The sequence below is a fragment of the Delphinapterus leucas genome, chromosome 10, assembly GCF_059928025.1.
Source record: "Delphinapterus leucas isolate spDelLeu-1000000601 "Yukka" chromosome 10, BTC_Dleu_Yukka2, whole genome shotgun sequence".
NCBI classification, from domain to species: domain Eukaryota; kingdom Metazoa; phylum Chordata; class Mammalia; order Artiodactyla; family Monodontidae; genus Delphinapterus; species Delphinapterus leucas.
Window position 1 is genome coordinate 16,677,862 of NC_143138.1, and position 12,105 is coordinate 16,689,966.

General features: G+C 39.7%; 1 protein-coding gene across 1 annotated transcript in view; it reads left to right on the plus strand.

Moving 5' to 3' along the window:
* Positions 1-12,105, plus strand: part of CDKAL1 (CDKAL1 threonylcarbamoyladenosine tRNA methylthiotransferase) — a 648,803-nt gene that overhangs the window by 600,094 nt on the left and 36,604 nt on the right. Inside the window, exon 14 of the mRNA XM_022586761.2 lies at positions 11,660-11,743. Coding sequence (XP_022442469.2) covers positions 11,660-11,743 — 84 coding nt within the window. The remainder of the gene's footprint in view (positions 1-11,659; positions 11,744-12,105) is intronic.

The following is a 12,105-nucleotide window of genomic DNA, read 5'->3' on the forward strand; positions in this document are numbered from 1 at the left end:
TAAGGTGGAAATAGGCAAGAAGGTAAAAAACAAAAACAGTGTGATCTATTAAACAGGAGAAGTGGGAGAGAGGATTTTTAAAAATTCACTCTTCCTAAAGGGTGGAAGGTGGAAACCAGCTCTTGAATGTTGAGTAGTTCACCAGAGAGAGAAGGACCTTGTAAGGTTTAAGGGGCTTCTCCAGTTTTATTTTAGCTGTGTGCCGCCGTGTGCAGATTGTGTACAGCATCAAAACGTCTCGCCCCACGTCTGCTACCTATGATGTGAACGACCTGAATATTCTCCAGGTCTCTCAGTTCCTGCAAGGCAGCGACTTTGCGGCAGTGTGGACAATCCAGGCACACTACATGGGTTCAGCAGGCTTTCCCAGCTACTCAGTGCATTGGCTCAGTTTTTGCTCGAGTCTCTCTAACGATTGCAGAGGTTCCTGTCCACCCCTGTGATCAACAGCTTTTCCTAGGGCAGCTCACAGACATGGCAGTATTTGGGTTTAAGTAGACTCTGTAATATTGTGTTTGGCAGGAGAGACCATTAAAAAACAAAAATCAAAGCAGCCCTCATAACTAGATTCCTTTTTGAAAGGTTACTGATCAAAAAATATAGCTCAGAACTGGAAATTGTTTGGTTTAAATAAATGCATCCTCTTCTCTCTCCTCCCCACTCAATCCTTCCCCCAAAGTGGATTGATATGAAAAAGTATATAGGATTACTTGAAGCTTTCATCTTTCTTAGTGATCACCCTGGAAGAATATTTTTTTATCCTTGGTTTGAGTAGAATCTTTTATTCTTGGTTTAAATTTATACAACAACTACCCACGTGTTCACCTGCAACCTCAATTTCCTTGTGTTGAATTTCATATATTTTCTCAGTTGTCTATCATCAAGAGGAGATGGGGAGAGAGGATAGGTCTGAAGCAGACTGCTCTCATTTAAATTCCATGATGTATGTATGTATGTATGTATATGTGTGTGTGTGTGCGCACGTTCATGCAGATGCGCACATGTGCATGCACACGTACTCAGGGCTAATTACTGGTTGTGATAAATTTGGTCGAATTTCAATTTAGCTTCATTAACTCTGAGACAGGGTAGTAATATCAAAGGGGAAAAACAGAATAAGTGAAGAGAAACAAATAGATCATTTTCTTTAAATAAAGATATTTTAGGGAGAACTGGTATTCATTTTTTAGGTCATCATTGCTATTTCTCAATATTATATACCTGGAAACCGCATAGTAGGACTTGGTGTGCTTGAAGAAGCTACATTTTCACAGCAGGAGAGGAAAGCAGAATAAAGCATTGAGATGCAGGTGCACAGTAATACAAGTGGGCTCTTTCCCTGCAGCCCCGATGCCTGGCCAAGAAAGCAGAAGCTCTCAAGCCCAGCTCTCAGGGTCTCCCAGAGCTAAGCCAAGAAGCGTAGGGGTTGGGGTGGGGGGGAGCAGGAGAGAATAATTGTTATTCAGCCTTCTTTAATGAGATGTATTGCCCACTGCTGAAAGATTGTGGCAATGTCTTTTGTTATGCTAATTAGGCACCATTAGCGCTTGGCTGTCTTTGATTTCTGCTTAATCCATTCTGCTTCCTCTGCCTCCATCCCGACTGGCAAATGGTTGAAAGATGGTGGGTGTACTGCACGTGTTATTTATTGCTCACATCTATGCTGAGTTCTCTGGTAATAGGGTTGGTAACAAAAGATTTATCTTACCGAAGGCGGTACATATTTTGGACATTCATTTTGGCTTTTTAAAAAATGAAGTTGAGAATGGTCTGTTTCTGCCTTTTAAGTTCAAACACCATTTGCCTTTGCAGCCACACAAAATGGGAAATGACAGATTGGGAAATTTAGGTGGCCTCTTTCGGTTGCTTGGATTGCCCGAAAAACAATAAGCAAGTTGATCATGCCGTAAGCTTTTGGAGAGGCTAGGGTCGACCAGAAGAATGGAAACAAGATTAATTTAAAGGTCAAAAAGAGAACTTTAGCAGTTCAAAATTCCTGCCTTTAACAATTTATAGATATGTATGCATTCTTTCCTAAAATTAAAGCATTGCATTTACATGATTAGTGCAAATTTAAGGGTATTTGTGGTGAGTTTAAAAAAAAATTTTTAAATGATCAATCTGGTCCTTAAAATAGTGAAAGGGGGGATTTCTGTTAAATTTTTTAAAACTACCTAACAATGTTTTAGGGCAGCGCTGTCCAGTGGAAATGAACCATAGATGTTATTTTAAATTTTCTGGTAGCTATGCTAAAAAAAGTAAAAAACAGTTGAAATTAATTTTAATATATATTTTATTTATATATCAAATATATCATCATTTTGTTGACCTACAAGAAATAGGCTGCCATTTGTTTCTCCGATAAAAATGGGTTTATGACGGATCAACAGAGAATTGCAGTTTGGGGTCTACGACCACGGTGAGCCACATGCAAGTCCCCACACAGCAAGGAGAGAACTCTTTTAAAGAGGGGAAAAGGAACTTAGGATGGGTATAGTAAGCAAAGAGTTCACTGGAGGAATTGAGAGTTCAAAGCACTATTGTGACTCTTCATTGGCTGAGTTGTTTTGGTCTCTCATTAGCAGAGCTCTTGCCAGGAAAGAAGAGAAAGTCTTTCTTCCTCTTGGGCTCTGCAGTCCTCATTAAGCACAGGACTTCCCGTTCCGGCCTCCCGACTCTAATTTCATTGAGGTTTCTGTTGATTAATTTTTACAATTTCAACATGCGTGTAATCAATATAAAAGTAATGAGCTAATTTATTCTCTTATTTAAGTTTTTGAAATCTGGTAAGGTCTTTACACTGGTGTGTGTTTCCCAGCACATCTCAATTTGGATTTGCCATGTTTCAGGTGCTCCCCGGCCACTTGTGGCTGGTGGCCACTGTACTGGATGGTGCAGCTTTAGATTAATTCATTAATTTACCACATGCCTAAAAGCAACTGTCAGGATAAAATCCATTTTTAAAGTTATGGGTCTTCGTTGCTGCGCACAGCTTCCTCTAGTTGCGGCGAGCAGGGGCTACTCTTCATTGCAGTGCACGCGCTTCTCGTTGCGGCGGCTTCTCTTGTTGCAGAACATGGGCTCTAGGCGCACGGGCTTCAGTAGTTGTGGCTTGCGGGTTCTAGAGCACAGGCTCAGTAGTTGTGGCACACAGGCTTAGTTGCTCCGCGGGATGTGGGATCTTCCCGGGCCAGGGCACAAACCTGTGTCCCCTGCATTGGCAGGTGGATTCTTAACCACTGTGCTGTCAGGGAAGCCCTTGAACTAAATGATCTTTTAATTCCACCACCCACACAGCTCTGAATTCATAATTCAAAAAATTCACATTTACAGCCTGAGTACACCAGAACCTGTCCATCTTCTCCTATAAATTAGTATTTGAAAAGAAGCCTTCTTTCCCCCCAAAGAAAATTAGATGTCCTGTATACCATATCCACACCTTTTCTCTCCAAATGTCTGAATCTTTCTTTGAATTCTTCCAAGTCTTGTATTGTTTTGATAAAGTATTTGGTAGTATAGGAGACTGAAGGTGCCTGGTGCTCAGTGCTTTTGGAATGAGGGCTTTGGGCAACTGTGAGGTGAGCTGGCAAGTAATTACTGCACATTACTAGATTACATGAACACTAAATCTCTCTCTAAAGCTCAGCTGCCTGTCTGAGTTTGTAATTTGGATTACTTATTGTGTCATCAGTGAAAATTCTAAAGACACTTTCCAAGAAGGTAGTCTGTTCAATAGTTCTAAGATAAAAGGATGGTCACCTTTGTGCCTATGTGAAAAGCTCATCAAAGAAAATTGGCCCAGACTTGCTGAGTAATGATTGATAGGGACCAATGGGAAAAGATCAGGAAGGTAGAAGCAAATGGAGATAATTGTTCAATCTTAGAATTGAAATTTTAATTAAAAAAAGGGTTCCACATACATACCCCATATTGGCCCCACTTGGTCATCCCATTAACAAGATCTCATGAATAGGTATTACTGGCAACATCTGGTTTTAGGGCTTTTGGTAGTTTTAAATGTTGAGCAGTTTCCTATACTGCCTGGGCATTGTAGAGCTTGCCTAGTGTGGGAAAAAATAGAGGTAACACACTTGTGCCAGAGTCTGTGATAAGGAAAGGCAACTTGTTTGAGTTTGTTAAGAGAATGTTCTAGAATACCAAAAATGTACAGGCAGGTAATTAAAACTTGGCTGGTTTTCAAATTGGAAGTTCAGTCAGCGCTCAGGTACAGATCTCTAATGCTGCAAAGGGATCAGGTCAGCATTTGTCATGTAAGCATTTGCTGTCTAGAATGACTTTTAGCAGATCAGTAAAGCACTGTTACTGTACTGTTATTGTTGGCTGTCAACCAGCAGAAGAAAATGGCTTTGTTATTAAGAATGGCCTTTGCCTCCAACTGGGAAGAGACTCCCTTGGGTTGCCTTTCTCTTACTGGGGTGGGCACATGGCTAGAAGAAAACCAGCCAACAATTGAAGACAAAAGCACAAGGGCCATCGTTAGAAGAAATGTCATAGTCTTGATTTGATTCAACAGAACCACCTTGGGTCTGGTCTTTGTAACTTTCATCATTGCTTTGGGAGGAAGGACTTTCAAAAAGCCAAATTGTTTTTCAGTTCTTTGGTGTTTAGGTTATTTCTGAAATGTGAAGAAGGAATAATAAAGCCACTAAGATACTCATGACAATTACTAGATAAACATAAATTAAACACTTTAGAGGTATGGATATTCTACCTCAAAGGAACATTCTTTCCCTTTTGAACAACGTTTAATTCTAATAATAATTATAGCTAAAGAATATGTGTTTCTTCACACAGAGGATAGTGTTTTTTAAAAATCTAATAGAATATATTTCCTGTCATTGTTTAAGAGTTGGATACCAGTTCAGCCCCTTTCACAATGAACTGTCCCACGTTTTCTCTCAGGAATCCTTAAGTAGACCAGTAAACTGATGGCAAGCATTTTGAATACGATGGACTTAGAGGCTCATTACTTGTTTTCTATGCTGTCATCATTTTTGACACACATTCCTGTGTCATGGCCCTATTTCATTATAGAATGGCGTTGTGGAGTAAGGATGATATTAAATTTTAATGTTATTGCTATTATTACTGTTGACTATTTTTAGCGTCAGTATGCCTGCTTCTTTAATTCCAGCTTCTGCAGGGCCCGAAAACAGAAGTGTGCATAAACAGTCAGGAAAATTACTGTATACCGTGGAGACCCAGCCTCGCATGTTCTGCCCGTTGTGAATGATGAATCAAAATGGAAAGGTTATCATTTTCATTAGCTAGGAAAGAACAAGACCATACTTTTCTCCAAGTGTAATTACAGTGGTTCACTGGCAACATTACACTGCAGTAATTAGTCTAAAGGTGTATGTGAGGGCAGGCTTTTGCACAGACACTAGAAATATTATTTCAGAGTTTAAGGTCACAGCCTTGTGTTTAACATGTTCCAGGCAGCTTAGGGAAAAAAAAAAAAAAACTAATTTGACTGGAGGTAAAGAAAGACATTTGACATTTCCCAGAGTCATGCATTCAAAAACCAGTCAGGGAGAAAAATTGTATTTTATTATCTACAAAAAAAAAAAAAAAACTTAGCTGCAGAAGTAGCATGTCAGAATATTGTATAGGATAAACACAGATAAAATTTAAGTTTATTAGGAATGTACTGTAAATAATTATGAGAGCTTTTGATATGTGTGTTTTAATCTGCATTTTTCCACCTAAGGCAACTGGACAGAAAAATTAATTGCTAGAAACTTTTCAGGGGAAGCAAAATAATTCCTCTACCTTCTTATAACTGTTTTCAAGAAATAAATATTTCTGTTACACAGGTCTCCTAATATATATCTGTCCTTTGTGAACGTTTTTTGGATACTCTGAGTGGTTATATTGAATTAATTAAAATCTCTCTAACCTAACCCTTCAGAGTAAAGTGAATTGCAGTTATTTTCTAAAGCCACACCTCAGGCTTTCTGTTTAAGTAAAACAAAATTGAGAAGAAGGGGAAAAAAAAAATACTAGTTAAAAGTAAGATTTACATAAAGTTTATACTTTAAAGCCATATATGGGTTTAAAAGAAACTCTTTGCTTCTTCTAGTTCAAGGAATACTTATACAAGTAACATTTCTTACTGGGTTAAAGGTAAAAGCCCAAGTACTCTTAATGTCTTTGTTAAATTTCAGTATTATCTGCCTGTCTTGAAGCAATTCTTTTTAGTTTCTCTCTTTAAATCCTTAAATAGCCATACAGAATATTGTTTGTTTTAGGACAAATGGAGAAATAGAATGTGCTTGAATGAACATTCATTCAGCAACCAAATTCTGTTGGAAACCACTGCTTTTGAATGCAAGTGTGTGTTTTCTGTGTGTTATCTGGCCATATGGTTAGAACTGATGTTTCTCACCACTTCAGGCACTCGGGAAATTCGAAGCATAGATGTGACACAAATAACACAGCCAGCTGATTATGTAATGTACTGTAAAATCTACCCCCAAATTGAATTTTAAAAAAACATTGCTTTTTGTTTGTCACAGATGTTTCTCTGCTCAAGGAAAAGCCATGCACTGCAGAATCAGAGCCATGATGTTGTATGTTTTCTGCAGCTAGCAATTAAATAGGAGACATCAAGTAGCAGGAATGCTTCCAAGACTTCTTTCTGACACTGAGCAAATCACCGCATCTTGCTGGACCTCAGTTTCCTCTCTGTGAAATCAGAGATTTCTAAGCCCCCTTCATGCTCTTACCTTCTTTGTCTATTTAGGGGAATAGGGTCTTTCTTTTCTCCCTTTGTGGTTTGAAAAAAAAAGAAAAAAAAAAAAGCATAAGAGCTTTTCTCATATCTTTTCAACAAAGCCTAGAAAGTTCTACTACACTCCTTTCATAGTGGGGGCCGTAGTTCCCATCACCTCTGTGAGATCAGCGGTAATGCAGGAACCTGTGGACTTTTTCTGTACCTTCTCTTCCTTCAGTGACCCAATCTGTGAAATGGAGGGAAGGTTTTTACAAGTCTATTTCCATAGTTCATTTTTCATAAAATGTATTTATGAAGTCAGGTTAAAATGTACTAAGTGAAGTTCTGCACGTCCTTGGAAAAGCCACTGTCTTCACTGACATCTGATGAATAAATTACAAAGTACATGTAGGTTGTTACAGTAGGTGCCAGGACTCACAGCCACTTTGAAAAGTCCTGACAAATGTCCTGAAAGTCAAACTTTGTAAATGGAAACTGAGTTTCCCATAAAAGTGCAGGGGGTTTTGTATTCCCAGCCCTAGTTCTTTTTTTTTTTTTTTTTTTTTTAATAAATTTATTTATTTATTTTTGGCTGCGTTGGGTCTTTGTTGCTGCTCACGGCTTTCTCTAGTTGTGGCGAGCAGGGGCTACTTTCGTTGTGGTGTGCGAGCTTCTCATTGCGGTGGCTTCTCTTGCTGCGGAACACGGGCTCTAGGCACACGGGCTCAGTAGTTGCGGCGCATGGGCTTAGTTGCTCTGCAGCATGTGGGATCTTCCTGGATCAGGGATTGAACCCGTGTCCCCTGCATTGGCAGGCGGATTCTTAACCACTGCACCACCAGGGAAGTCCCCCAGCCCTAGTTCTTAAACTCTAAAATGCTCTAGAAATCAAAGAAGCATTTTATTTAATCAGCTATAAATTATATACCTGTAAAGAAAATCAGAAGGAAAAGAGGTTATTTTAAAAAGGGGTTTGTTGGGAAGATTTTGACAGGATTCCTCGGGTTCAGGTCACTGAATAGCTTTATGAAAAACGTTGTAAATGTTTCTTTGGTGGGTATTAAGATCACGTTGTTACTTTAAGTGCAGCAAGAAAGTACCTGTAATTTGCAGAGGGCCCTAAGCATACATTTACTGTGAAAAAAGAGACAGCCTGGATTTAGAGTACCTATTTCCTTCATCTGAAACCTTGTGAGCAGACCAAATCTACCACGAATGACGACTGAGAATTTTGGAACTGAAAGGTCCTCTAAAAATCAGAATCTACTTCCTCTTCAGCCCTGCTCACCTCTCCCCAGCTCCATGTCACTTCTTCCAAACTCTCATTTTTTTCTATGAGGAAAGCAAAGTCCCAAAATGTAGCCAAATCTCTTTTACCTTAAAAATAATCTACCCAGACCCATGTCCTCTCACCCTACTGTCCAGTTCGAATATGTGGCATTTGATGGTGTTGAATAAACCTTCTTCCTCTTCCTTTCCCCTGGACTCTGCTAGAACTGTGCATTCCTGCTTCTGACCATTCCTTCTTCCTCCAAATAACTTCCCCCTTTCTTCCTGTCCTTGAAAGTTCCAGTTATCTTAAAATCACCCTCCAGACCGACCGACTGACCATTCTTTGGGTTTACAGTTCCGCTTGCATCTTAATCATCCCTGCTGAGCAGCCATATTGTGCTACCAGTCACAAAGCTTACGGAAACCATTGTTTTCAACCTCCTCTTCATTCACAAAATATGTGTGTGTGTGTGTGTGTGTGTGTGTGTATGTATACAAATATATATATTCTATAAACTCAGGAGTTTGTTCACTTTTTTAATTACTCAAGCAATCTTGTTGTTAACTTCCTCTTCAAAGGGCTTGTCTTAAGCCAGTGATGTAACCTTGCATTCCTGCCGGAGGTTCCAGCTGTTAGGAAAGGTTATGACAGGGATGGTGAGTAGCCCAGGAAGCCGCCTTCTCAGCAGAATGTCAGCAGAGAGTAGATGTTGCAGAATCTCAGAGAAGACACAGTGTACACCCATCATTCTCTAAGGCAAACTGGTCCCTCTAGGGCAGTGGTCGCCAGCCTTTTTGGCACCAGGGACCAGTTTTGTGGTAGACAGTTTTTCACGGACTGGGGGGCTGTAATGCGAGCAATGGGGAGCAGCAGATGAAGCTTCACTCACTCGGCCCCCGCTCACCTCCTGCTCTGCGACTCTGTCCGTGGCCCAGGGGCTGGGGACCCCTGCTTTAGTGGATTAGCTCTGCCTTTAGCATAATAGAAAGCTGGGTGGCTGTAGTCCTAGTGGCCCAAGGGTACCTGTTGCCCTTTTTCTTCTGAAGCCCTGCTTTTTCCTCTGAGAACAGGACTTCCTTGCTGGATAGGAGAGGCATTCTTAGGTAAATCAGGATGATTGCCCTAAATCTTGTTACGTGGTCTTTAACCATACTGGGTTATTGAGTGGGGCTGGGGAGAAAACACTTGGAGAGTAAGGAGGTGACTCATTTAAAAAAACATTTGAGGCTAATAATATGTTTGGCGCATAAGTTTCCTTATTGTCACCAAGGCAAAGTTGCCTCTTCCAGAGTTCCAGCTGAAACCCACCCCCCATTCCTTAACTTCCTTGTTGTTTTTATTTATTTATTTATTTTTATTTTTGGTGGGGGGGGCTCTCACTGCTGTGGCCTCTCCCGTTTCAGAGCACAGGCTCCAGACACGCAGGCTCAGCGGCCATGGCTCACGAGCCCAGCCGCTCCGCGGCATGTGGGATCTTCCCGGACCGGGGCACGAACCCGCGTCCCCTGCATTGGCAGGCGGACTCTCAACCACTGCACCACCAAGGAAGCCCCCCTTGTTGTTTTTAAGGTTATTTGAAACAGTTGATTCTCTTAAAGGTCATATTTGATCATTCACTTCATTGCAACTTCATTCTTAAAAAAAAGTTCTGCGTAGAGCATTTATTATTTGTTTTTGTTGGATTTTTTAGGGGTTGGGGATAGGCTGCATCAGTTTTTCATCAAAGTCCTATCTTGCTTATGCTCATTTGTGCTCAGTAGCCTCTGGGGAACTTTAAGAGCCTCACCAATGAGACAAAATCCATAGTTGAGGGGACCAAAAGGGTGATTGGAGAGGTGTTTGCCACTATAAATTACTGCCCATAGCAATTTTCCTGAATCCCTTTGGCAAATAATAGTTAAATACTCACATACAAATAGTTCTCTGATGGTTGATCGAAAGCCCTGCCCTCTACTGTATAAACATAGCAAGTCTTTCTAACTCAATATGTATATATTACTGTCATCGTTATTCTCTCCAGATAAAATGGAATAACCCAAAGACGATTACTACAACTGTCCACATTAATTCCAACAAGAGGAAAAAAGCGGCCTACGTTTTCAGTGGCTCTGCTCTCTCGTATTGTTGTTAATTTCCTGAAAACTTAATGTTAGATGAAGTGTAATTGCAGATTTCCTTAAGAACCATTGACAGATACTTATCTTAAGTTATAAGCAACTCGCACCGTGAAATGTGTGCAAACATTCTAAGTTTCCTTCCAGAAGAATATACTTCAGTGAAACCCGATATTCATCAGTCTTTTTTAATAAACAGGGCCATTAAAGCTCAAAGTAGATGCTGGGAGTAGTTCTTTTGTTTCTCCTTGATCTTTAAAAGAGACAATAGTGCGGGAACTTTTCACTGGTTTTCAAGGAGTGAACTAAGTTAAGTGTTTGATAAGTATCCTAGAGACCTTACAACCTTCGGCTAAGGGAGCTACATTTGAATGAGAGTGAAAAAGAGCAAATTATGGTGTATTTAGGTATTAGCATTGTATAATGGACAGAAGAGTTTGGTGTTTTTGTTTTTTTCTTTTTGTTAGGTGGTCTATTTAGTGCAGCTGTGTTTATGTTTCCTAAGTGGTAACTGCCTGAACATGGTGACAAGTCCCTACATGTGAGAATAGGGATTTCGTTTAAAAAATCTTGCCAATGTGCTTTAACATAGAGGGTTGTATTTATCAAGTAGCAATGGCAAAAATGATTCCAGGCACAATCATCCAATACAGCTGGTTTGCTAAATCAGACATTTTGTCAATGTTGTAAAAAAAAAAAAAAAAGTAATGATACTTTAAATGTTGCATTTCACAGTAGAATAAAGTTGGAAATAGTAGACTGTTTTAAAATGGTCACATTGCTTTAACCAACGTTTTGGCTGATTTAACTTCTTGGTTATTAAAAATGCATGCTTAGATCGTAAATATAGATCCTGTAGAGAATTAACAGTCCCCTATTTTTGCTGTCTTTCTCTTAAAAAAATAAAATGAATACGGGGTCATGCCTGCAACAAAAAAGAGACAGTTGCCCATGACAGAGAAAACGTATATAACAAGTAAATAACTGAATTAATCAGTAATTTCAGAATTGCATGTAACGTGTGAAATGTTTAGGTACGAGGACTTAATGACTAGTTTTTAAGGCATTTTCTTTAGTGTTACATCCCTCGTAACTCAAATTAATGTTTATTACCACTTCATATTTTGCCAAAATATTTTCATGAATTTGGATTAGAAGCAGCTTGTTCTGACTTGTTTTGCAACTTTGTTTCAAGAAAAACAAAGTGATATTTAGAAGATTTTTGTATGTCTTAGAAGCCTTTAATTATCTAACTTACGTTGAAGAAGGAAATAAGATCAAGTTTTGTTTCATAGTTCTGTAAGAAAATAAGATTCCGTTCTACACTAATTTGATATTAGTACATAGATAATAATGTCTTTCTGAACATTTGAATCAGTGACTCTTGCACTGGCTGTTAAGTAGCTGGCAATCTGGAGTCTACTTTAAATTCAAGGAGACACAACTTACGGCCCATAACTATTTGGGTTAGCATTTCTTTTGGATGCTCAGGTGTTTGCCCTGATCTCTCCTGTTTTTCTCCCCTTCTCTCCACAGATTGGTGAGAGACAAAAAGTGTTAGTCACAGAAGAATCTTTTGATTCCAAGTTTTATGTTGCACACAATCGATTCTATGAGCAGGTAAGAGATACTCCCACGTTCTTAGGGTTTCTCCAAAATGAGAAAGACTTCTAAAAGTAAATCAATTTAAGCGAAAGAGACTTAAAGCGGGGGTGGGGGGGAGGTGTAGAATCTTGTCGCAGGAAGGCTATTTTATAGCATCAAGCCAACCAGGCTAACATGGGGCTTATCTCTGTGGCTTAATCTCCAGGACATTCTATACAAAGGAATAAGTGTGTTTTAGTCCCCATTCATCTTTGACAGGACCCGCCTCTGGCTTTGCGGAGTTTGGAACAGGTAATTCTCACTGCCAAAATCCCCACAGCCTGGCAACGTGGAGGGGAAAGTTCTGTCCAGAAGACAGGAAGGATGTCTGTACCGGC